General features: G+C 42.7%; 1 protein-coding gene across 1 annotated transcript in view; it reads left to right on the top strand.

The window, feature by feature from the left end:
* The first annotated feature begins 218 nt into the window (after positions 1-218).
* DDX43 (DEAD-box helicase 43) overlaps positions 219-27,286 on the top strand; it is a 63,923-nt gene continuing 36,855 nt past the window's right edge. Inside the window, exons 1-10 of the mRNA XM_026652981.1 lie at positions 219-600; positions 2,022-2,092; positions 3,213-3,345; positions 4,565-4,714; positions 5,313-5,394; positions 8,972-9,128; positions 9,218-9,336; positions 9,671-9,781; positions 12,616-12,757; positions 14,535-14,635. Coding sequence (XP_026508766.1) covers positions 219-600; positions 2,022-2,092; positions 3,213-3,345; positions 4,565-4,714; positions 5,313-5,394; positions 8,972-9,128; positions 9,218-9,336; positions 9,671-9,781; positions 12,616-12,757; positions 14,535-14,635 — 1,448 coding nt within the window. The remainder of the gene's footprint in view (positions 601-2,021; positions 2,093-3,212; positions 3,346-4,564; positions 4,715-5,312; positions 5,395-8,971; positions 9,129-9,217; positions 9,337-9,670; positions 9,782-12,615; positions 12,758-14,534; positions 14,636-27,286) is intronic.

Genomic DNA, 27,286 nt, shown 5'->3' with positions numbered 1-27,286 from the left:
CCCCCCGGCAGAATGCCCATCGCTTCCAGAGGCCACAGTGGCCCAGGCTAGCCAGCCAATCATTTCGTACAGGCGAAATGCTGTGGCCAATCAGAGCGCTTCCCGGCCAAAAACTGTTGGGCGGGGCTCTGCACGCGCGTGGTGACGGTTGGAGAGCACGCGCTAGGTAGCGCGAGCCCGACAGGCCCCTTCTCGTTCACTGGGCACCCGGCGTTGCCATGTCGGACTGGGAAGCGGACAGCGACGAGGAGTTCCGCTCCGGGAGCCGGCCGCCAGCGCCCCCGCTGCCGGAGTGGCAGCCGGCGATGGCCCCCGCCCAGGGCCGGAGGAGCCCAGCGTCCCCGGTGGGCGGCGGAGGGCGAAGCGGAGCCACCGGGCCCTGGGCTGAGGACCAGGAGAAGAGGTCGGCCCGGAGAGGCAACGGCTCCCAGGGCGGCTGTAGGAGGCTGGAGGATTCGCGGCCGTTCCCGTTGCACGCACCCCGGGATCCCTGGCTGTCCGGCCCTCTGGAATATCGGCCCCGCGGCCCCCCCAGGGGTCGGGGCTTGGGGGTGCCGCTCTGCTTCCACCTGGACAACGCCATGATCGGGACCATCATCGGTAACTACCGGGCCCTGCCCGAGTGCCTGCCTCTGGCACTGGTAGACCCGAGTCGTTCCGAGCGGGGGGGCTATGAGGCGTGCCAGGGGGGTGGGCATGACATAGGCATAGTTTGATTTCTGCATCTGGGGGGGGACAGAGGCAACGTCAGGGAGCGTGTGAAGGTCTTGTGCCCCCCCTCCCCTGATTTCTGCTTCTCATTTAGCATAGAGGTTTTCAAATTGTGGGGTGTGCCCCTGCCCCAAGGGCATGGAGGAACATGGGGGGGCGCCACCCTCCCCTCCTGGCTCCCCTCACTGAGACATGCTGTGCAGGTCTGTCTCAGTGTTCCTCTGTGCTCACATAGTTTGAAAACCTCTGTGCTAAATGGAAGGTAGAAATCTGGGGGAGGAGGGCGTATGACTCTGCGTACCCACCCATGTGTTGCCCTTGGTTGGGAGGGGGGCAAACACTCCCTATGCCTTCCCAATCTCCACCCCTGCCAGACAAGCTCAAGGCACTTAGTGGGCTGCTGAGGTGGAGGGTGTTGATGGGGACTGGCTAGGGTACCTGCTTGGCCCCTTAGATCTCTCGTTGGCCCTCGTCCCTGCTGAGGCAGGGGGGGCCGCACACATTCTGCAGTGCCTCTCTCCCCGACGAATGCACAGTAGCTTGGGGAGACCAGGATGTGTGCACGGTAGCTGCTTGCCTGATTTTCCATTTGATCACCTTGAGGGGACGATTGCTTGCCTGCATGGCAGGGGTGAAAATAACTTAGAAGTCTTATCGGTACGGGGGCTTGGGCAGAAGGAGAGGGGCTGGGGGGTCAGCCTCCCCCAGCCACCCCTTCAGCACCACCCGGGGCTCCAGCAGTGATTTAAAGGGCCCCCAGCTCCAGTCGCTGCCAAATTAAATTGCAGGGCCCCAGGGCAGCTGTCCCTTTTGCCCACACTCCCCCTCTGCGGCCCTGGGGGCGAGGGGGCAGTGGTGTTAACGGGCTGTGTAGAGGCCCGGTACCGGTAGCCACTTCTTACTAGTATGCTATACTGGCCCACTTTCACCACTGCTGCATGGGAGGGGTTCACCATAAAAGGCTCACTCAGGTTCTGTTGGTCAGCCCCAGTGGATGTGTGAGCGTGCCTTTTAGCTGGAAGAGGGGGAGATGGGGACAAAAGTCTTGCTGGCCAGGGAAGGAACCTGAATTATCTCCCTGGTACCATGATTTCTCAGTGGGGTTCCCCCCCCCCCGCCCTTGCACTTTTTTCTGTCTTGGTTTCGAATGATCATAAATAAGCCATCTATTTTTTTCTACGTTTTTCAAGCCACGATTTCTTGTTAAATGCTTTCTTATTTGATGACTGTGTAAATAATGATTAACAGTAGTTTATTTCCAACTTTTGGCACAAGTTGGTCTGTGATCAGGATTTGTATAATATCTACAGTGCATTTTGTAACAGGTCGGGCTGGAACTAAAATAAGAGAACTTGAGGATTCTTCAGGTTCTAAAATACAGGTAAAGTGCACTACATTTTGTCAAGAGGTTATTGCTCCGTACTCTCTCCAGGACTTGCCGCTTCTATATATTCCAGTGATTGCTCCACTGATATGAGCGATTCTCTCCTTTCATCTGTCATTTCTTTATCTTGAGGTTGCATGTGATGCCTTTACATTCTCCTAGTCCCTGTATACATGGAGAGTAACTAAACAGAACTAGGATGTGAACATAGTTTGCTTGGGGTGTAAGACAACAGTTTGGTGATGTAGGGTTTTCTTTATATTAAAAAAAAAAAAAGGAAAATTTTGTATGTTCTTACTTTTTTTTTTTTTAAATGTTAAGAACATACAGAATTTTCCTTTTTTTTTTTTTTAATGTAACACAAGGCTCAGAGCCACAAAGATACTTAGGTGCCAGCCTAAACCCCAGATTTAAGCACCTAAATGCTAGATTTGTCTCCACTGCAATCCACAGAACTCCCACCAAGGTATTTAAGAAGCCAACTCAAATTGTTCTTCCTACGCGAGCATTCAGGTCTTGAGCAGTCCAGACAAAAACGCACGTTACACCAAAGCTTAAACTTGTTCTTCATAATATACTGGCTGCCTATTAATTTTAAAAACAGCAACAAATATCCACCTCCCTTTCCATTTCTTATAAGGAGGCTTGAAGTTTAAATCTCCTCAGTGTGATAGATATGCTTGCTTTGATCTGCTTAGCTCTTGGAAGTCCAGGGGCTCCGGGCTGCCCGCCCGGTGCTGTCCTAGGGACAGCTCTGTCCACCATTAGGGAATTTTTTCCCTGAGAACCCTCTAACATTTCACAAACCCCTGTTTGGGAACCACTGCCTTAAGTGTATACATACTCTTAGGCGTTTAGCTCTCTCCATTCATTGTATAGGGAAGCTGATGCACTTAACTGTGTCTTTGTGGATTGCAGTGTTCTTGTGACTTTTCTAGGTGCCCAAAAATTAGGCATTATGATGTCTAAGTCCTTTTGGGTAGCACACCGTAGGGCCTATGTTAGGCAGAGAAATTGAGACTGCATAAAGAAAAAATCAAGGAGTGGGATACCTGTGTATATTCTAGTATATGAAGCTTGTGCTATATAAAAATTTAATTAGGCTTTCTAAATTTAGGTTATAAGAGGAACATATGAAGCTGAAGTAAAGATTTTTGGCAGTAATGATACACAGAACAAAGCCAAAATGTTGATAGATGATCTTGTTAAGAGGTATGGCCAAAATTACCCTGGAGACAGGACTGAGAAAGGTAAGAAATTTACCATGGGGAAATTGTTGGGTCTTTGACTCATGTTCTCTTATAACATTTGACTTGTACTTAACATTTTAACATGTACAATATGCCTCTGTATATATGCTGTACCACAGAGAGAGAACTTTGTCAAAAAAAAGTTTGCACATAATAAAGTGTGGGTATTGTTACTGTATATGTTGTAGGGATACTTAAGCAATGACTACATTTTGCTTGTGTTGTCTATTATTATTTGTTTGGTCTATTTGTATTGAAAGCCCTTTGGGGCAAGGACCATGTATATGTCTTCAGATCTGGACTAAGGCACTAAAAGGGAAGAAAGGAATTAAAACTCAGAACTGAGAGTTAGGTTCCACATTTCCAAGAGAGGAGGAATGGAGCATGGATTGTACCACTGTGGCAGGGGCAGCTGTGAGATGCCTAGCATGGTGGACTAGCAGGTATCTTTGAGGAAGGAGCAAAGCTGCAGCTAGGAATACTCAATAGTGGATATCTTAATATACTTTCTGAACGTATCATAGCTAAGGGGGAGCTGAAAGCTGCTATTTAGATGCACAAACAGACCAGAGCAGCATGAGAATGAGGCACACCACTACATTTCCTCCTGTGCTGTCCCAGTTTATCATTGGGACTCACTTAATCACTGTCATCACATGTAGTATGTATTGCCTTTGTGTCATGGTTAAATCTGCTTTCTGAGAGAGCCTAATTTAATGAATCTCTTTTAAATGTACTGTACTATCTATGCATTTGGTATGTGTGTTTTAACTTTTATATTATCATCTTGTGCTGTAGAAATACCCCTTCTCTCCTTACAGTTGTTGAAAATAGTTTTCTGCTTGATTCTTGGGGCTCTGAGAATTTACCTCCCATTTTCCCCCAATTTACACCCAGTCCCTGAAGAACCCATATCACAGCATGCCTTCCTTCTAGTTGAGAGAGCTGCTTGGAGTTCCCTTTAGAACCTGACAGTACTACTCCTTAAGTAGCCAGAAATTGCTGAAAGCACTCTTTCTCTCCTTTTTCCCAACAATGCATCCACACAGTTTTTGTAGATCTTTCTGGTCTATAATAAGATTGGATCTGGAGATCAAACCAGGCCTCTAACAATAAGCCCCAAGAAAGAAATTTCTATTTAAACATAACATCTCTTCAGAATTCAAATGGAAAAGGTTTTGTTTGTTAAAAATAAAGCAGAGCTACTGTTTCCCAACAGGTTCCCTCCAACACCAGGATTTTGGCACTAGTTATTCCACTGAAAGTCATCGTGATCTTGTCAAGTCTGGAAATGTCCCACAGAAATCAGTGATTAACTGGGCATCTCTTCGAGAAAATAAAGCTAAATATGAAGCTATGAAGTGGGCAGGTTAGTATACAGGCTTTGAAAAAGTGTAGTGTGCTAGTCTTGAATATAAAGTCTTGATAGCCTGTTACAGATTTTTAAAATGCAGAATAGAATATTTTTAGATCCACGTCTGTCTGTGTTGAAATGAATGTGTATTTTTCACTGTCTGAATTAATAATTCCTGGTAGACTCTTACTCTCTTTAGATTCAATTAAATATAACTGCTTAGGCTCTGTAATTTTCTAAAGTATAACTGTCTGCATCATATGATCTCTGTTAATGGAATAATTCCAATTAGCTTAGAATGAAAATTTGGTGAGGTGGATTATTTAGCAAATACTTTAAAAAAAATTGGGTTTTATCTCTTCTTCAGCTTTTAGTTGTATACATGCTTCCAACAAGGAATCTTCACACTACTTATAATAATTTTTTTACTGGGGAGTGATGTGAGGATTCACCATGTTATGTGGGTTTTGGGCTCTTCCATCTTAAATCCTGATCATAATTTTGGCAGGCTTCTACCAGTAACTATATGTTGTAATTCTCAATAAACACGTCTCTCACCAATTTGGAAAATTTAATTTTTCTAAAAGCTTGCTTTTTTCCCTAATTGTTTAAGATTTGCCTCCAATTGAGAGAAACTTTTACAAAGAATCACAAAAGATTGCTTCCATGCCACAAGAAGAAGTTGAAAAGTTGCGGTAAGATCTTTGTATAAGTAACTGCTTGTTTTGGAATGGTAAATTCTTTTATTGTTACATAGGGGTTGTATAAATGTTAAACTGTTAATCTACAAAAAATTTATTTTTATTTGGGCTGGAGCCAGGGTGAATTGATTTTTAAATCAAAGCGATTTAAATCACCAATTTTAATAATGATTTAAATCAGCAGGCAGGAATCCTTGATTTAAATATCAGTTTTCATTATGTTTTGCATTGTTTGTGTGCATCAGTTATTTTCATGAAGAAAGATTGGTTCTCGTTGGTTGGTAACCATTAAAATATATTTTTGCTAAATTTGGTGTGGCTTTTTGCTAACCAGGACGAAACACTATATCCTTACGCACTTAAGCAGTTATATAGTTTATCTTATATTTATTCAGATTCTCTATTATGTTGGACAATGATAAATGATGCGGTTTCTATTTACTGGATTAATTTTTTACTGATTGTGTCACGCTCTATTTGGCTGGAAATTATTCTTCAATTAAAATGCACAAAAACAATTTTTTATTTTTTTATTCAATAAAACTACCTTAAACATGTTGGATACGTAAGAAGAAAGTTCATCAAGACATGCTTTGCATTTAAAACTCATTTATTAAACAAAAGTATTATCTGTAGTTAGTGAATTGAACTAATTGTCTCTGATCACCAGGTCCTTCAAAATTTTTAGGATTAGCAGATCTCATTCTCTCACACATAGCTTTTATTCATAGATTGGAAGACAAAAACAAACTTTCCTGTTTTTCAACTCCCAGTTGGGTTCTTTACTTAACTCATTGAACTTAACTGGTCTGAAATTAAGAAAACTGTCTCTCATGCAGAAGAAGTTACTACTGTCAAAAGCTGGTTTAGCACTTCAACAAGCTCTGGAGGCAAGTGCTTAGCCAGTGCCTTCCACCAGTCATGGGTTTGATTTTCTTTAAAACTTGGCAGCAAATGAACTGCTTAAATTTTTTTGTTTAATTTAAATGATTTTAATACATCATAGTAAGTTTAGGCCTTAGCATAGGTTGTCAATTACAATTTTAATTTTAAATAGGCTTCTTTTATTTAAAAAAAAACTTATTTAATTAAAAATTTTAAAATATCAATTTTTTGAAAATTAAATCATTGATTTTTATCCAACATGGGTTGAGCATTATGCAAGCAGACTGCTTTTTCAAGCTGGTAGCAAATGGTAGCAGTAAACTCTGTAAAAGGCAAATGGCCATTGTCAAGGCTGTATCCCCACTTTGAACTTTAGGGTACAAATGTAGGGGCCTGCATGAAAACTTCTAAGCTTATCTACCAGCTTAGCTTTGGTCCGCTGCCACCATCTCAAGAATTCCCTCCCTGGGAAGCCTTGAGAAACCTTTCACCAATTCCCTGGTGAACACAGATCCAAACCCCCTTGGATCTTAAAACAAGGAGAAATTAACCATCCCCCCTCCTTCCTCCCACCCTCCTTTCACCAACTCCTGGTGAATACATATCCAAACCCCCTTGGATCTTAAAACAAGGAGAAATCAATCTGGTTCTTAAAAAGAAGGCTTTTAATTAAAGAAAAAGGTAAAAATCATCTCTGTAAAATCAGTATGGAAAATAGCTTTACAGGGTAATCAAACTTAAAGAGCTCAGAGGACCCCCCTCTGTCTTAGGTTCAAAGTACAGCAAACAAAGATAAACCCTCTGGTAAAAGGTACATTTACAAGTTGAGAAAACAAAGTAAATCTAAGACGCCTTGCCTGGCTTTTTACTTACAAGTTTAAAATAGGAGAGACTTGTTTAGAAAGATGGGGAGAACCTGGATTGATGTCTGGTTCCTCTCAGTCCCCAGAGCGAACCACCCCTTAAACAAAGGACACAAAACAAAAGCCTTTCCCCCCTCCCCCCAAGATTTGAAAGTATCTTGTCCCCTTATTGGTCCTTGGGGTCAGGTGTCAGCCAGGTTACCCGAGCTTCTTAACCCTTTACAGGTAAAAGGATTTGAAGTCTCTGTACACAGAGAGCTGTTACCCTTCCCTTTATAGTTATGACAGCCACAGTCTTTTTTTTTCCCCCCCTTAAATTCAGAATCTCTCCTGTCATATTACAAAAAGATGGTTTGGCAGTGTAGTTGGTGCACAAAACCCTTCAGTGTATCTACCTACTGGAATTGAGCATATTGTGCGATAGTGGATTGGAGTTTATTAATTCCTTCAAGCTATAATCTTCTGAACATTGTGTCCAGCTTAAATGCCTCCTGAACTCCCCTTTTTTTCATCGAAGCCTTACTCAGACATCTTCCAAGCAGTTAGAACTTCGATTCACTGCCATCCTACCCTGTCCTTGCCCATAGATCCTGGTAAGTTCCAACCTGGTTAATCACTAAGTTCCAATCACTTTGAATCAAGTACACAGAGCATCCTACTTTTCAATCACCTTTTGTTAACTCTAGTATTCTCTCTCCAGTAGTAGTAATGGATTTTACAGCCCTCCCTTGCTGCCCTGGCTACTATAATTTTTCCACGTGTGCTGCCCCAGCAGCTTTATCAGTGTCTCTAACATATGTCTCTCTCTCTGTTAGGAAATATAACCTGTAATCTGAACTGGGATTCTAGTTATTGTCTTTTGGAAGTATGTGCGCATGCTTTTACTTGCCAATTTTCCATGCTGTATGGAACTTTTCATAGGATAAGAAAAGAGAATGTATGAGACAACAGCTATGGGCGAGTAAAAATATTCTGTAGTGTTTCCTCTTCTTTCTTCTCATCTTCTATATGCTTATCCATAATTAATATTTCTGTAATTTTGTTCATTACCTTTTAAAATAAGTATAACTGAGGGAAAGGGGGAGATTGAAAGTGCTTTTTTCTTCCTCTTCCCTGGTTGAAGCAAAGATGTTGGTTGAATGGAATCTTGTATTTAGGCTGGGAAGAGGAAAAAAAAAAAACTAAGACAAACCATTGATACCTATTTTTTTAAAAAATAGTCCCTTTAAATATCTCGGTGCTTGAGTGTGCTATAAAGCCTGTTAAAGTAGGTTGCATATCCTTAGAAACTGTAGACCTTTCTGTTTGTTAATATGGCATAGGTTGTTCTCTTATGCTTTTGTTTTACTCTAAATTTGTTACCTTTGTGGTTGTTTCGTTCGTATGGAGTGCTATGGACCTACACTGTCATAACCACTATTCTGTTGAAGGCCTAGATAGGATGCCATTTAAAACTAGTCAGTGGCACTCTCCAATGACTTTTGGATTGCAATAGGACACGAATGTTCTCAGCAAATGTATAGTTCCCTCAGGTAGAGTGCAATCAAGGTCAGATGTATGCATAGTCATATCCATTTAGAGCATCTAATTAATTGTGGAGGGGAATATCCAAAAGTGAGAACTGAAGGATGTGGAAGGGTGTCTCCCAAGTAACACCCTTTGTGAACATAAGAGTGGTCATGGCTCTCTTTTTCCCAAGAAATCTGTACTCATTTCTTACAGGCCACACAGTTTTCTTCAATTTCTAGAATATTTTTCTGTTTTGGTTTTAAAATTATTTGATTTTTCAAGCTACTACATTAATATTTTTAAATTGTATACAGAAAAGAAAATAATAATATCATTTGTGATGACTTGAAAGAGGGTGAGAAGCGCCATGTTCCCAATCCTGTTTGTAAATTTGAAGATGCATTTCAATATTATCCTGATGTTATGGCAAATATCAGAAAAGTTGGCTTTGAGAATCCTACGCCAATTCAGGTACTGTGTGGTATCAGTTCTGGTAAGTTTCATATTTTAAAGAGAAATTTGCAATCCATATGTTTAGCACTTACGTTGCTTTATTTCAGTCACAGGCTTGGCCAATCATACTTCAAGGAATTGATCTCATTGGTATAGCACAGACTGGTACTGGGAAGACATTAGCTTATTTAATGCCTGGATTCATTCATTTGGATTCACAACCAATGTAAGGGCTTGATGGAGCGAAACTTTGAGTTTTGTATTGCCTTGCTAAGTGTTTTTTTTGTTTTGTTTTTTTTTACTCTAAATTGGCATTAAAACACAACTTGAAAAAGAGTGCAATCAATAGTTGTAAAATTAACTGTATTGGTTTAAAAAACTGGTAGCCCTGATCTGTCTGAATAACACAATGTGGCAGTATATTGAGAAACTCTAGAGCAATATTGCATTAAAACATTTTAATATCTAATGTGGGTGTACTCAATATCCTGTTTTTCTGTAGCCTAATAGAACTACTGTATGAAGCATTTTTTTAAATTTTGTTTACTTCTATCTTAAAGCCCAAGAGATCAGCGTGGTGGGCCAGGTATGTTGGTCCTCGCTCCCACTCGAGAACTAGCTCTTCAAGTGGAGGCAGAGTGTTCAAAGTATACATACAAAGGAATTAAAAGGTAATCTTTCTTCTCACCAGTTTCTTAATATTAAAGACACAAATGTTGGCAGAAGTCTTGTATTACAGCAAGTCCTGTCACTAAAATGCTAAAGCGTTATAACAAATGCAAAAAAACTGAATTATCCTGTAGCCTTTAAGATATCTGGTATTCTATTTGTTCTGTCAATAGAAGGCAGCATACGTGTTGTCCACTTTGTTTGGGCCATAGATTGCCTTCTATGATGACATAACTGGCTCTGTGGGAAAAGGGGTGGACATGATATACCAGGGGTCGGCAACCTTTCAGAAGTGGTGTGCCGAGTCTTCATTTATTCACTCTGATTTAAGGTTTTGCGTGCCAGTAATACATTTTAACGTTTTTAGAAGGTCTCTTTCTATAAGTCTATAATATATAACTAAACTATTGTATGTAAAGTAAATAAGGTTTTAAAAATGTTTAAGAAGCTTCATTTAAAATTAAATTAAAATGCAGAGTCCCCCAGACCGGTGGCCAGGACCCGGGCAGTGTGAGTGCCACTGAAAATCAGCTCACGTACCGCCTTTGGCACACGTGCCATAGGTTGCCTACCCCTGTGATATACCTTGACTTAAGCAAAGCTTTTGATATGATCTTCAACTTGCTGGCAAGAATACTGTGGGAGAAGTATGGATTGGATGAATGGACTATAAGGCGGATAGAAAGCTGGCTAGACCATCAGGCTCAACGGGTAGTGATCAACAGCTCGATGTCTAGTTGGCAGCCGGTATCAAGTGGAGTGCCCCAGGGGTCGGTCCTGGGGCCGGTTTTGTTCAACATCTTCATTAATGATCTGGATGATGGGATGGATTGCACCCTTAGCAAGTCTGCGGATGACACTAAGCTGGAGGAAGAAGTAGATACACTGGAGGGTAGGGATATGATCCAGAGTGACCTAGACAAATGGGAGGATTGGGCCAAAAGAAATCTGATGAGGTTCAACAAGGACAAGTACAGAGTCCTGCACTTAGGACAGAAGAATCCTGTGCACTGCTACAGGCTGGGAACTGACTGGCTAAGCGGCAGTTCTGCAGAAAAGGACCTGGGGATTACAGTGGACGAGAAGCTGAATGAGTCATAGTGTGCCCTTGTTGCCAAGAAGGCCAACGGCATATTGGGCTGCATTAATAGGAGCATTGCCAGCAGATCGAGGGAAGTGATTATTTCCCTCTATTCAGCATTGGTGAGGCCACATCTGGAGAATTGCATCCAGTTTTGGGGCCCCCACTACAGAAAGGATGTGGACCAATTGTAGAGAGTCCAGCGGAGGGCAATGAAAATGATTAGGGGGGTGGGGCACATGACTTATGTGGAGAAGCTGAGGGAACTGGGCTTCGTTAGTCTGTAGAAAAGAAAAGTGAGGGGAGATTTGATAGCAGCCTTCAACTACCTGAACGGGGGTTCCAAAGAAGATGGAGCTAGGCTGTTCTCAGTGGTGGCAGATGACAGAACAAGGAGCAATGCTCTCAAGTTGCAGTGCGGGAGGTCTAGGTTGGATATTAAGAAATACTATTTCACTAGGAGAGTGGTGACTCACTGGAATGAGTTACCTAGAGAGGTAGTGGAATCTCCATCTTTAGAGGTTTTTCAGGCCCAGCTTGACAAAGCCCTGCCTGGGATGATTTAGTTGGTATTGGTCCTGCTTTGAGCAGGGGGTTGGACGAGATGACCTCCTGAGGTCTCTTCCAACCCTAATCTTCTATGATTCTATGTCTGCCATATTCTTCATTATGAAGTCACTAAATAGGACTCCTTGTCTTTTCCTCTGGGCTCCATTTCAGTACTTGGTCAATATTTGAGCTTTCCATTGACTGACTGAACTCTTTCTCCTGTGTATTCTGAAGGCAAGATATTTTGTTGTTGGTGTAAAGTCTAAAGAGGTCCTTAATTTATACCTTTTATATTTACAGCTTTTTCCTTCTGGCTTGAGTCTTTGAGGCCATATTTCTCCATCTTTCTTTCTTTTCTTCCTTTATCCAGTCTGTGGCTTCAGATTGCTATCTGTTATTCTCTCTTGACCACCTTTGTACCTCTTAGTAGTTCTGAATTGACATCCAGGCTCCACCACCTGTTCCTCCAGAGGTGAAACAAAATTATAATTATTTCATTTATTCTTTATAAAATAGGATACTGTGCATGCTCCACATTCCGTCAGTAGTTCGTCTTGCAGTTTACTTCAGAATCTCTTCTCATATGTTGAAATGTGTGAATGCTAAGGTGCTGTGGTACCCGAAGAATTCTAATTCCCTTGTTCGCTGCTAGGTTAACTCTGTAAACGTTATGTATTTCCTTCTCTGATAATGCTTCTATGTGCTGTAATAGGTGGTCACGTAACTTATGCTCATACCTAAAATCCTTTTTCATATCTACTCCATGTCTTTTGTCATTAGATTGGCCTCCCGCTACCTGTTGGTTGCTTTAGATAGATTCTCTCTCTGCCTGTCTGGATATGAGTTGAGAAACTGAAGCAGCACATTCAGTGACAAATTGTTAGCGATGTGGTTTAATGTAGTCAACTTCTCCATGACAATTTTATTGTTAAACTTTGTGTCCCACTTAGTGTATCTGAACTTAAACACATTAGTTGTGGCAGATAATGTAAAATAACAAATATTTATTTAAAGTAGAAAATGTAAATAAATCATTTGTGCTTTTTTGATCTATTCTGTGACTATAATCTTTCCTTTTGATAGCTTAATACAAAAAAATACTCTTTAAATATTATGGGACAATGTGATGGTATTGTTTTCAATTTTGAAAGATTGATTTTAATTGATCTATATGCCTCAACTTCTGGAAAACTTTTATTTTTTTAGTATTTGCATATATGGTGGTGGGGACCGAAAAGGACAGATAAACATGGTTACCAAAGGTGTGGATATTGTTATTGCTACTCCTGGTAGACTGAATGACCTTCAAATGAACAACTTCATAAATCTGAAGAGCATAACATACTTGGCAAGTAGTCAACATTGAAAAGTAGTGCACTTATTGGGGTGGAGGTGGATTAATCTGAACCAAATCTTTATTTAATTTGTTAAAAAAACAAAACCATTTTAATTGAATTGAGATTTTTAAGGCTAAAATCTGGAAATCTTAGTACTGTTAACTGAGTATCTCTGCTGAAGACACTGAACGCCACCCTGAGAAAACTAGACTCGTGGTACATGTAATCAGTTTTCTTAAAATGAAAAATAGCTTGTGGCCCATGTTTCTAAAGGTCACTTGAAGGAAGAAGAAAAAAAAAAAAACTTTAGATAGCTATTGTGATGCTAATAGTATGTACTGAAAGCCTTAAGTCTTCCTGGCCATTTTTGACAAATAGTGAGCTAACAGTCTAACTTCAGGACATAAAAAAGTTAAGTAAGAAATTTTGTTAGATTACTTAAGTGCATAATGTCCTTATTACCCTTTTATTTTGGTTCAGTCATCTTTTTAATACTATAGGTTAGTGGTTCTCAACCTATTTACCGTTGTGGGCTGCATATGCAGCTCTCTGTTATGTAGGCCGCATCCACACAATACATATACTACCTGTATGGCCCTGAAGATGTCACATGGGCCACAACTGTGTGCTGATTGGGTCACAGGTTGAGAACCATTGCTATAGGTATTCTGTTCTCTCATGTTTACAAATTGTCAGTGGCCTTTTAACCCTTAGGACACTGGTTAATCACTAGGGATAACAATTTAAACTGGCCCTGTCCCAGGTGAAACCTATGAAATACTTTAATGAGTAAACTAGGACTGTTAAGAAGATCCAATCCTGAGCACCTGGAAAAGTATCATAGCATGCCTCCCCTGATGCCAGTACCTGCCTATACTCCAGGTTTAGAAATAATAGTGGATTTGCAGACCCCAAATATGGAAGGATGGTAATAGACAGCAAAGAGAGAGATGAGCATCACCAGGATTTTGACCAGCTGAGAAAGAGAATAGTAGTGGAACTAGAGAGTAGCCTTATTTGATTGTAAAATAGGAATGAAGGCGCCTGCTTGGGGGAAGAGAAGTCATCCGGGAGAAGTTTGTTTATTTTTCTTTACTTTCTGTAGTAAAGAAAAGAATTGCTAGTTTTTAGTGCACTAACAGCTAAATATTGTATTCAGCCTCATGCACTTTTGCTGTCCTTAAAAAATAAATGTGGTGCTGGCTAGAAATAGAACAAAAGGCTATCCATGCTGAAAATAACTTGATAATTATGTTGCATGTTAATCAAAAGGCCTTAACCATCATCTTTCTGAATCACATACAAAGGGAGAAAATGGTTCTCCTTGAACTTTAGTTGTCAGTCCAGACACTTAAGTAAAGTTCCACTTTTCCAGTAGATGGGAGACCTGCACAGAGGACTGAATTTTGAAAGTGATCAACTATTTTAAGTACCTGTAGACTGACTTTTTTTCCAGAAGTGCTGCACTCTACTCCAGTCCATAAGTATCTAAAGTTGGACCCAAAACTGAGATCATGTTTTAAAATTTGCACCTGTATATTTCTGTCTCAGAATTTTCCTGTCTAGACATGTGCAAGGTTTGCCTTTTCATCAAGGAGTAGCACCAGAAACAATTTCGATGGTGAAAACTCGAAAAGGAGTTAATAGTTTTTGGAGTGGAAATAAATAGATTCTAAAATGGGTTTTAAGGGTGGAGTGTGAGAAATACCTCTTAAGGAAAGTCTACTGTGTAGTGTCTTGCTGAAAACTTAACTAAAGAATCATAGGAACTAACCTTGTTTTGCACAGGTTTTAGATGAGGCTGATAGGATGTTGGATATGGGATTTGAACCTCAAATAATGAAGATCTTACTAGATGTACGCCCTGACAGACAAACAGTCATGACTAGGTATGTAAATATTTTCAGTAGCTTAGAATTAAGGTTGGTGTCATTGTAAACTTTTATAATTGTACTTAGGTTTTAATGGTTCATGTTAGCACTTTTTAATATAAAGCTCCTAAATAATTACTGTGCTCATATTTATGGGACAGTGGATACCTGCTATAATTTTGATTTATCCTCTTGATGTCAAATTGGTTACTTTTGTTGAAATTTCAGATACTCTTGAATACTAACTAGTTGGATAACAATTGGTAACTACTTGGATCTTAGACTTCAGACACAGTCTGATAGATTGAAGAACTCCCATAGGCCTCTCTGTCTAACTTAATCAGTGATAAATCTTGGACTGAAGAATTTGTGGGTATTTAAAGAGAGCCTGCACATTTGGATTTTTTAATTATGTACTATATGTCTCCAGGTAGGCTAGAAGAGGCATTCAGTACACTAGTAACTTGAAATTTTAATTTTTTATCTGTTTGTTTTTGCAAGCTTGTGATGCACATATCCACTGCAGATTGCCAGCTGCCTCTCAGTGTGATATGAGTATACACTCCGCTTATATCAGCCTCCCCTACCCCTTAGCTATCCCAGTGGTCTTCAGTGGTAAGTCTCATTCTTCTCCAGTATTTGACTTCAGAAAGAAAAATATTTTATCATGTAGGGCACTGATGCAGAATCTTTGCAACATAGAGGACTTCATGGTAACCTAACAAGATTCCAAAAGCTGTAAATAATTTTACATAGGATTTAGTCAGTAAAAAAGAAATATAAGTGTGAGTTGCACAGCATCACTGAATGTATGCTTTGGGGGCTTCAGGGGAAGGCATATCAACTGGAAAACTGGCACTGCTTTGAAACCAAATTCTTGATGTCTGACTTAGAAGTGGTTGTGCACATAATGATATGGAGACTTGTCCGTTGTTCAGTGTGTGGCATTTTCATTTATTCCAGTGCATAGATCTTTTTCATAAATAAGTACTTCAGAGAAGATCTTTTGTATAACTAAATAAGTCACGTGGAAAGCATTTATAGAAATTCATTGTTTCCTTCATGACATTTGGACTGAAGCTTAGTAAATCAGTCAGTTCTAACTGAATTTGACATCTCTTTGGGGTCAGGTGAAAAATAGGTCTGCAAATAACTTAGAACTCTTGTTTTACCTTGAAAGTTTCTTAGCTGAAGCTCAAACTTAGCTTGAAGATTTTTGATCCTTGCACTCTAAATAGAACTGTCACTCACTTTTTGAGAACTGTGGTATTGAGTGAGATGGAATAAATGGGCGGACGGTGTTAACATAACCTTGTCACTGTCCAACACTAAATAGTGGGTTTGGTATACAGAGACCTCAGTCTGCTTAGTACCATGGCACAAACACCATTAAAAATCTTTTTAACCTTTTATTAAAGATACAGAAAAGAAGGAAAAACAGTTAATGTAATTGAAATGTAAAACATTAAGGCTTTTATTTTAACATCCCGTTTTCCCTTTAGCTGGAGAGAGTTTTAGAAGGAAAACAGCTCCTTGTTTGATAGTCTCTTGGATGGTGGTAACTGTACTTTTGGGGAAAAGAAGTTAACTGAGATGAGCTAGAGCTGCTGTTGCTGTTAAAGTCCAATCTCATTTCATTTCAGGTGGTGGTTGGGATTCAGCTGGATTTGGTAGAGATGGTGGTGATATCCAAGTCCTCTCTGGCCTGGTCAAGACATTTCTCAGTATCAGGGTGATGAAAGCCTAGGTCCCAAGAGATGGTAGGGGTGGAAGCCGTGATGGTGACTGTTCTTAGGCCCATTGCTGCTGAAATCTCAGATCACCTTAGCTAGCAACAAGAGCTTTCTATTCTCTGCTTCTTATGCCCTTGGTCTGCTCTTGCTATGTTGCCTAACACCAGAGACAGCACAAACTTGGCAATAACATGGATGTTTCCTACATTGCACAACACATATTCACTAGGTCTCATCTAGTTTTAGTTATATCCAATTTGCTTGGATATTTAAGCTAAGATGAGTTGGGAGTAAACTAAATGTTGTTTAAACTGTTAATGTTACATGCTGGAGTGACTACCTGGTGAGAAAAATGAAGGTAGCTTACACTTGTGTTAAAGCATTTGTTTTCACCTAGAGTATCTCCTATCTGAAGAAAACCTTTTGATTATCAAAGTTTTTCTTTGCAGTCATGTGGAAGAAACCATTCTTAAGTAAAAGTTTAAATTCTGCAGAACTGAAATATCACCAGAGGGCCACAGAAAAGATTGGACTGCATACCCAGAAGTTGTGCACTACAGCCTTAGGGTATAAAGCAGGGGTGGGCAAACATTTTGGCCCGAGGGCCACATCTGGGAATAGAAATTGTATGGTGGGCCATGAATACTCGCTTAATTGGGGTTGGGGTGTGGGAGGGGGTGAGGGCTCTGGTTGGGGGTGTGGGATCTGGGGTGGGGCCAGAAATGAGGAGCCCAGGGTATGGGAGAGGGCTCCAGGTTGGGGGGTGGGGTGGTGCGGGCTCTGGATGGGAGTGCAGGCTCTGGGGTGGGGCTGGGGATGAGAAGTTTGGGGTGTAAGAGGGTGCTCTGGGCTGGGACTGAGGGGTTCTGAGGGCAGGAGGGGGATCAGTGTTGGGGCAGGGGGGTTGGGTGCGGGAAGGGGTGCAGGCTCCGGGCGGCATTTACCTCAACCAGCTCCAGGAAGCAATGGCATGTCCCTTCTCTGAGTCCTACACGGAGGCACAAGCAGGCGGCTCTGCACACTGCCCCGTCTGCAGGCACCGCCCCTGCACCTCCCATTGGCTGCAGTTCCCGGTCAATGTGAGCTGCTGGGGCAGTGTGCAGAGCAGAGCCCCCTGGCTGTCCCTACGCATAGGTGCCAGAGAGGGGCCATGCCACTGCTTCTGGGAGCCACATGGAGTGGCCCTGACCCTGCTCCCCGGTGGGAGCTCAAGAGCTGGATTTAAACAGCTGGCGGGCCAGATCCAGCCTGCAGGCTGTAGTTTGCTCACCTCTGATATAAAGTATTAAGTGTCATTGAAGAAACTGGATTTACCTATAGACAAACTCACCTTTCCAGCAGTCTTCAATTGACTGTGATATCCTTGAGAGTGCATACTGGGACATCACATTGAGTAGGAACTGACAATCTGCAGCAAATATGTACTTGGTACTTTTGTGTTCTGTGGGTTTATCAATAGGTAATGAACGGAATGTCCTCTTAACCTTGTTATTGAGACAATTCTAGAATTCTGGTATTAAGTGCTGAATGAACTTCTAAAGGTGATCCAAGAATCCAGTTTCTGCATAAAAAGTTTGGTACCTTCTGCACAATGTTAAATACTTGTACTATGCTTTTTCTTTATACCTGAAAGTTGGTTCACAGTAGATCAAATGTGAAAATAACTTAAACAACCTACATCCCTTGATATTTAGGTGAACACACAACTCAATTGTAGTCTGACTTTTCCATGCTGCCAGTATTTTAATAAGTTCTTATTGTCCCCTTCTGTCCCATTTCCATACTTTCTGTGTGCTGTCGTCACCTTCCATTTGCTCACAGGAAGGCCTGCCACTGCAGTAAACCATGGCACCAGCAGAAATCTCACAGCCATTTTGGCATCACTGAATGTATTTAAAATCTGGGTCTAGTTTTTAAAGATGAGTTATTACACAAATAATTCAAAGATGTGAACTGGTATTTTATGATAATTATAGTTAAGTAGTAATCACAATCTTCACAAGATAAATAAATAGCTTCATGATACAGAGGTTGAGTTGAGTGCTGATATTTGACCCGTCTGTCATCAGATATTTAACTTTAAAAAGCTGTCTCTCTTAGCAATGTACTTGCTTATACATTATCTGCTGTTTTAAATCGCATGTAACATAAATCTCTTAAATTGATAGAATTGGTTGAGACTGGGGTTTCTGGGGACTATTGCATGCACCTTCCCTCTATTGCCTCAAACCACTGTTTGTTTATTCTTCAGGTTATTGTCCCTGTGGGTGTTCCACTTTAGGTGTCCCTGTGCACTTTTGCTCAGCAATTTCTGTCAATAATGTCCCCAGGTTTGCATCTGCACCCTATGCTTCCTTATGCTCTGGACTGAGAGTACATAAGGCGGGGTGGACCTGTTGCCACTGCAGTTCCTTTTCAGCTTCCTCTGACTAGTGATGGAGTGTCTCAGTGTATACCTGACTAGCTTACTGTTTTTCTTTGTTTTATTCCTTGGTGGTTCATTCTGCCTTGGGACCTTTAATCTAGTTCTCACTGTTTTAAGGAAACCACCTTTTGAACCCATGGGTAGCTGTCATTTTCTCCGTTTAACCTTTAAAACTTCATCTCTCATAGCCATCGCTTTGGCCAGGAGGGTAGGGGAATTGGGAACATTTATGGCTGATCTACCATACACGATTAATCTACTGAGACAAAATGACTCTGTCCCCATCCTTGCTTCCTGCCTAAGATCTCATTGGACTTCCACATCAACAAAGACATTCAGTAAACCTTTTTTACCCCAAGCCTTATACTTCAAGGGAAGAAGCCAGCCTCCATACTCTAGTGGTGAGAAGAGCGATTGCCTTCTATCTCAACAGGATTAAACCCTTTTGATCCTCCCCCAGACTGTCTCCTTCACAGAGAGGATGAAGGGAGCCCCTATTTCCCTATTAAAGTGGGTATCAGTATGCATCTTAGCTTGTTATAAAGCTTCTAAGTTGCATCCTCTGCCTAGGATGATGGCCCATTCCACCAGAGCACAGTTCTTCTCTGTAGACCTACTTAATGTACCCATTGCAGACATTTGCAAAGCTGCCGCTTTGTCATTTGTGCACACCTTTCCCCAGCACTATGCTAGCATTCATGTTTCTAGAGCAGATACAGTCCTTGGTGAGGCTATTTTCTAAACTGTACTGACTTTCTCCTCAGCATCCTCCTGCATAATGAAGGCACTGCTTGGAAATCACCTGAAGTGGAGCATCTATAGGGACAATAAGTCGGAGGAGGAGAGATTATTTACTTGTACGGTAACTGGAGTTCTTCTAGATGTTTTGTCCATATGGGTGCTCCACTACCTGTGCTCCCCTTCCCCTCTATTTGGAGTTCTTGCTGCTGGAATTCATGACTGAGAATGAATTGGAGCAGCGGCAAATCTGCCTCTCCCAGTCCTGAGCACAAGGATGAGTAGAGTGTGGGTGCAGCCCCACGGACTGCTGACAGAAATCTGATTGAAAGCACAAAGGAGTCACAAAGGGACAAAATATCTCGCATTTCAGTTACTGTACAGGTTGGTATCCTCTTCATATAGACTGGAATATGGTTTTAGAGTAAAATTTTATTGCATTTCTTGAAGCGGTGGGCAAAGATTCAAATCATATGTGCGCAAAAGGGTTTTGGAGCAAGGGTATTAGCTATACTTCATTACAACTTTAGCATGTTTATAAAATGGAATCAACCTTTGCAACCTCTCTTTCCCCACCTGCATTCTAAAAACTGTACTTGAAAATATTGACTGTTTTAAAATGACTTTGCAGATGTAAAGAGGTATATGAATGCTGATTGCATAGTACATCATACATTTCCTAATCGGATGTAGGATTATCAGGGACATAGTTCAAAATACATCAGAGTGAATTATTTTGTGTCTCAAGTGTTGGTATAAATCTTATTTTATATATTAATATGAATATCAGTCTATGAATCTTTCAGTCTCTGACCACCAATCTCTTGCTTCTGTGAATTCTGGCCATTGCATGCCACACCATAACTAGCCACAGTAAGATAACCCTATTGTAGGAGAATCCTCTGATGTAGAGCAAACGTGACTGCTTCTGTGTTACCCTACTATCTGTGGCTAGTCAAGGTTTGAGAAAGGGAAAATGGGGACATGGCTGGGATTTTTCTTTGCCTCAGATCTCTAGATACATTAGTAACACCTTAAGGCTGTTAACAGCCTGTGTACTTCAGTGAGACCAGGTGAATGAGGTAATATCTATTATTGGACCAAGTTCTGTTGGTGAGAGCAACAAGCTTACACAGAGGTGTTCTTCAGATATTACCTCACCTATCTCGTGTCTCCAATATCCTGGGACCAAAACAGCTACCACACTGCGTACATGTGTACTTTAGTATAATCCTCGGGTGCTCTGATTTATTCTGGGTGCCCAGAAAAGTGCAAATTTGGCTAAGGATTTGGGAGTTCACAGCCACTTTTACAGACTGACCCCTCTTCTCCCCGTGGAGCTCTGTTGTGCACTGCTCAGTCATAGCCAAAGTACTGGACCTACTAGTGGACACAGGCAAAATTCAGAACACATGTTTCATGCTAGGAGTACAAGCAAGTGTGTAGTTATTCTACTGAAGAACATACTTGCAGTTCATATATGGAGTGATAGGCCAGAAGGAAACACTGTGATCATCTATTCTGACCTTGTGTATAACACTGGCCATAAACCTTTCCCAAAATAATTCTTAAAGCATACCTTTTAGAGAGATTAAATCTTAATTTAAAAATTGTCAGTAATGGAGAATCCACCATGACCTTTGGTAAATTGATCCAATGATTAATTACTCTCACCATTAAAAATTTACATCTTATTTCCAGTCTGAATTTGTCTAGCTTCAGCTTTCAGCCACTGGATCATGTTATACCTTTCTCTATTAGATTGAAGAGACCAATATTAAATATTTGTTCCCTGTATAGACTGTAGTCAAGTCACCCCTTAATCTTCTTTGTTGATCTTCAGTTGATTAAGCTCCTTGATTCTGGTCACCCCATCTCAAAAATCTATTTTAGAATTGGAAAGGTACAGAGAAGGGCAACAAAAATGATTAGGGGTATGGAACAGCTTCTGTATGAAGAGAGTAAAAAGACTGGGACTTTTCAGTTTGGAAAAAAGACAACCGAGAGGATCTGATAGAGGTCTATAAAATCGTGAATGGCATGGAGAAAGTGAATAAGAATGTTGTTTGTTGCTTCGTGTAAGACAAGAACCAGGGGTCACCCAATGAAATTAATAAGCAGCAGGTTTAAAACAAAAGGAAGTACTTCTTCACACAATGCCCAGTCAACTTGTGGAACTCCTTGTCAGGGGATGTTGTGAAGGCCAAAAGTATAATGTGGTTCAAAGAATTAGATAAGTTCATGGAGGATAGGTCCATCAGTGGCTGTTGGCCAAGATGGTCATGGATGCAACCCCATGCACTGTGTCCCTAGTGTCTGCTGGGAGTGGATGACGGGATGGATCACTTGATTACCTGTTCTGTTCATTCCTTCTGAAGCACCTGGCATTGGCCAGTGTCGGAAGACTGGATACTGGGCTAGATGGACCATTGGCCTGACCCAGTATGGCCATTCTTATGTTCTTAGTCTGTCACTATAAAGCATGTTTTCTAACTCTTTAATCATTGTCGTAGCTCTTTTAACCCTCTCCAATTTGTCAATATCCTTTTTGAATTGTGGGTACCAGAACTGGACACACTGTTCCAGCAGCGGTCACACCAGTACCAAACATAGAGGTAAAATAACCTCTCCACTCCTACTTGAGATTCCATTCTTTATGCATCCCAGTATTGCATTAGCCCTTTAGTCACATTATTGCACTGGGAGCTCATGTTCAGCTGATTATCCACCATGAACTCCAATCTTTTTCAGAATTACTGATTCCAGGATAAAGTTCCCCATCCTGTAAGTACGGCCTACATTCTTTGTTCCTGGATATATACATTGCATTTAGCCATCTTAAAACATTAATTTGTTTGCTTGATCCTAGCTTTCCAAGTGATCCAGATCGCTCTTTATCAGTGACCTGCCTTATTCATTATTTACCACTCCCCCAGTTTGTCTCATTTGTAAGTGTTATCAATGATGATTTTGTTTTCTTGCCAGTCATTGACAAGAGTTAAATAGCATAGGAGCAAGCATGGGATCCCCTGTGGGACTCCACCAGAAACACACCTGGTTTCCCTTTTATAATTACATTTTGAGACCTGTCAGCCAGCTTTTAATCCATTTCATGTGTACAGTGTTAATTTTGTCTTTCTAGTTTTTAAACAAAAGTCATATGATGCCAAGTCAAATGCCTTACAGAATCTTAAGTATATTACATCAACAATATTACCTTTATCCTTTATCAAACTTGTAATCTCAAAAAAAAAAAAAATCAGGTTAGTTTGACAGGATCTATTTTCCATAAACCCATGTTGATTGGCAGTAATTATATTATTCTCCTTTTATTTTTTCTAATTGAGTCCTGTATCAGCCACTCCATTATCTTATCTGGGGTCATTGTCGGGCTGACAGGCCTACAATTACCTGGGTTATTCCATTTACCTTTTTAAAAGTGGCACAACATCTCTTCTGGAAATTCCCTGGTGCCCAAGATTTATTGAAAATCAACCTTCTTCGAGTGATGGTCCCTATTGTATTCTGCTGTGGGTTACGTTGGTCTGCACATGTGCCTTGCTCCCCTCGTTCCTCCAACAAAGGGCAGGATAGTCTGACCACCTCTCCAGTTCCTTCTCATCACTGCATGATTCAGGTTGGAACCTTTAGTGTCCACAGTTTTGGCTTCATTCTACAGAACAAGAATAATCTAATTGTAAAGAGTTTAATAGTTTTTAAAAGTTTTACTGTTTAGCATTAGATTAGTCTCCTGGGGGAACAACCCCACCCCCCTCCAATGCCTCATTTGGGTACCGGACTGTGCCCAAGACTCCAGGCTTCCTGCCTGCAATCCTTCTTGGTCAGCGACAACCACCAGCCCCCTCACAGGAGATGTTTGAGGAGCGGGAGGCCAACCCTCAAACATATATTTCATCCTCCTCTCCAGTCGAGGTAGTTATGCCTCAACCCCTTCCAATAGCTGATGACTTCTGTCAATTTCAAGACCTCATAAAATGGGTAACTGGCGTGCTTCAGATTCCACTCAGAGGTCAAGGATTCACAGCATAAACTGTTGGATCTCCTGCAGTCAGTAACAACTCCAGGATGGCCTTTAGGGCTCCTTTGAGATCCCTGGGCATATACATACAATAAGAGAAGATTTAGTAGGTCACCAACTGCCCAGAGATTGCATCCTTCTAAATTCTCTGAATTCCGTAGATCCACCAAAACCCCTAGAAAAAGACATACATTCCCGAGAGAGAGGGCCACTCATCTGCCCTCCACGACCACCCAGACATCTTCAAAGCAACAGTGTTGATGAGTTGGTCAAGGGTTCATATCCTCCCACACCTCTAGTTTTACAGCTGTCCATTTGCTCACCTCCACACCTTTGAAGACCCTCTTTCCCATTTCCAACATGATTGGTGTAGGATCCCTACAGACAAGTGGGTCATAGAGGTCACAAACAGGCTATACCATCCATTTTACATCACTCCCTCCCTTCCGGCCCCCTTTTCTATCCTTAATGGACCCCTCTCTTAAGCTTTTGAGACAAAAAGTGAATATTCTCTTTGATTAGGAATGATAGAACTGGTCCCATCTCCTCACAAGGGCAAAGGGTTTTACTCAAGATATTTCCTTGTGCCAAAGAAGGGCAGAGTGTGGAGACTGACCTTGGATCTAAGACAAGTTTGTAAAGTCTCAAGCTTACAATGACGACTCTGGCAGCTATAATTCCTTCACTGGAGGAAGGGGATTGGTTTTCAGCCCTCAACCTACAAGATTCCTATTTCCATATAAAGATACACCCATCCTGCAGGAATTACGTACATGTCACAATAGGTCAGGATCATTTCCAATACCAAGTGCTTCCCTTTAGCCTTTTTTTTTTTTTTACCCTAAGGATGTTCTCAAAGGTCCTTACCTGCAACAAGAAGCAATCCTAGTCTTCCTGTACCTTCACAACTAACTACTCAAGGAACTTTCCTACAAAGTAGTGCTGTCTTCCACCCACACAGCCTTTGATCTGTACCAGGAGTTGGATCTTCAGGTAAAGATACAAAATCCATGTTAACTCCCTGTACGGAAGATACAGTTTATAGGGGCATCACTGATAGCCAGGGCCTACTTTACCTTAGACAGATTCTTAACTCTGTCAAGTCTGGCACATGCAATTCAGGAGAGCTCTTGGACCACAATTAGGAACTGTCTTCAGCTCTGGAGACCCATGGAAGCTTTCACCTGATCACACAAGGCTATGTCTACTCTGCTTCCAGGGTTGGTTCAGAATGACCTGTTCTTCAAGTGATGGTCCCATGTGTATTCCACACATGGGTGCACATGCACTGAGTCGAAAAGTTTTCTCCAAGCAGCGTCCATTGACCCATACATGCTCAGTATGTCTCCTTGTGCTCCCAACCAAGGGTATATGGGGTGGTGCAGCTTGATGTTACTCCAGTTCCCTCTTACCATCTCATGGCCTGAGTCAAAACCCCTATTCCTCCAACAACTCTCTTATCGAAAGAAGAGTGAAGTTGTATAATTGTGTAAATAGTTTGTTTTTCATAGTTTAATATAGACCCTCCCCAGTTCAGGGGGACATCCCCTCGCTATCCAGGGACTATGCCCAGGATCCCAGGCATCAAGAACTATCTCCTGCCCTCATTCCTTTTTCATCAGCATCGCCCATCAACGGTGCCTCTACTGTCTGGGCGAGGCGCACATCTTGGTGAAGTGCGGCATCTATAAGTCCTTCCTGCCCAGAACTAGAGAGGCCTGTGAGCTCCAACTCCACAAGTTCCTGAGGAAGAGTCAGTAAGGCCCTGGATGCACTCTGATCCTGGCCAGGGAGACTCCCCCCGACCCACCCATTGTATAGCAGCCTCTACTGACCAGTAGTGCCCCTCTGAGCATGAGCTATGGTGCAGAGCTGCCAGCACCGAAGGCCCACTACGAGAGTAAGAAACACTCATAGGAATAAGAGCAGATCCCCTCATCGGACTGTTCATATAGACACATTCCGTCTCTGCCATGCCAGGTTGGGTAAGCTGTTGCTTGTGGATCCAGCGGAACCACCCTCAAAGGCCCCCCGGCTGGAGGGTAAGGCAAAGAAGAAGCGGGATCCATCCCTACCACCTGGCGACCTTGGTACCGGGAATGTGTAGAGTGTCCCTCTACAACTGCAGCTCTGGATGCACTGTTGCTTCCACCTCACCAATATGCAAACCAGTTGGCTCTGACTACTGAACCAGGTATCTCTGGAGTCTCAGTGGGCACCCCATAGACTCCAGGACATACGGAGACGTTCCTGACACCAGAGAACGTGTTCCTGCCATATCTACAGTCTCTGCTCCTCTCGGACCTGTCTATTCTCCAGGACATCCCCACACCTGAGAATGAGCTGCTGCTCCTGTTGCAGGAGAGGCCCCTTCCCCATTCATTGGATTGGGGCCTGCTGTTTCCAACAGAACCATCGTCCGACTCAGAAGAGTCCCAGGACAGATAGCCAACATCTCTGCCGCTGCACAGGAGCCCAGACAGACAGCCAAGGCACCCTTATCCACGTATCTATAATGTTTAGAAATTCCAAGAATGTTTTAGTTCTTCTTCGAGTGCTTGCTCATATCCATTCCAGTTAGGTGTGTGCGCGCCGCGTGCACGATCGTCGGAAGATTTTTACCCTAGCAACACCCGGTGGGTCGGCTGTGGAGCCCCCTAGAGTGGCGCCGTTATGGCGCTGGATATATACCCCAGCCGACCCAGCGCCCCCTCAGTTCCTTCTTACCGCCCCTGACGGTCGTTGGAACTGTGGAGCGCGGCTTAGCTGATCTCCACACTCCCTAGCTTTCATTGTTCTTGTTGTATTTAGTTATATAGATAGTTGTTCAAGTTAGTTAGTAGTTAGAGTATAGTGTATATATATATATATATAGTTGTAAGTTGTTATCGGGGGTTTAGGGGGTGTTTTTCCCCTTTTCCCCCCGGCGCACAGCCGGGCCCATGCCCAAGGCTCCTGGCTTTAAGCCGTGCGCATCCTGCGGGAAGCACATGCCAACTAGCGACCCGCATAGCTCCTGCTTGAAGTGCCTGGGAGAGACTCATCCAGCAGATAAGTGCCCTATCTGCAAGGCCTTCAAGCCAAGGACAAGGAAGGAGCGGGACTTTAGGCTCCGACAGCTCCTCATGGAGGCGGCTCTGAGTCCAGATCCTCCCTCGGCGCGCCCTGTCCCGGCACCGAGCGCTTCGGTGCGCAGCGCCCCGGCGGGCTCGACCGGTGCGACAGAAAAGACTGTTCGGCACCGACCGACGTCGGCACCGCGCCCGCCCAAAGAGCCTCGGCACCGATCCATCTCTCCGGGCCATAAGAAGACCGCTAAGACACGGGACGTTGTTGCCGCGAAGGTACCGGCTCCCCCGGTGCCGGGGGTAGAGCCGCGTCCGCAGCTGGACCGCCAAAGACAGGCGGCCACACCGTCGACTCCGGCACCGAGGCCGTTGAGTCCGGTGCGGACTGTTTCACCACCAAGGCTGGTGGTGGAACCTTGTCTCCCTTCCACCCCGGAGACCTTCGCTACCGCGAGAGACCTGATCGCCCTCACTGAGCCGGCGCCGTCGCAACTCCCGGCACCGGTAGCGCCACGTGTGCTGCAGTCCAGAGGGAAACCTGCCCTGGTGCGCCCACCATCGCCACCACAAGTCTCTCGGCACCGCTCCAGATCCCGAAGCAGGTCCCGACGCCGCTCGGAGTCCCGGCGCCGAGTGTCACCTCGGCACCGGTCGTACTCGCGGCCC

This window comes from Terrapene carolina, unplaced genomic scaffold (assembly GCF_002925995.2).
Source record: "Terrapene carolina triunguis isolate 2854851 unplaced genomic scaffold, T_m_triunguis-2.0 Scaffold42, whole genome shotgun sequence".
In the NCBI taxonomy this organism is placed as follows: Eukaryota; Metazoa; Chordata; order Testudines; family Emydidae; genus Terrapene; species Terrapene triunguis.
The sequence above is the reverse complement of the archived record's forward strand: the minus strand, read 5'-3'. Positions and strand labels throughout refer to the sequence as shown.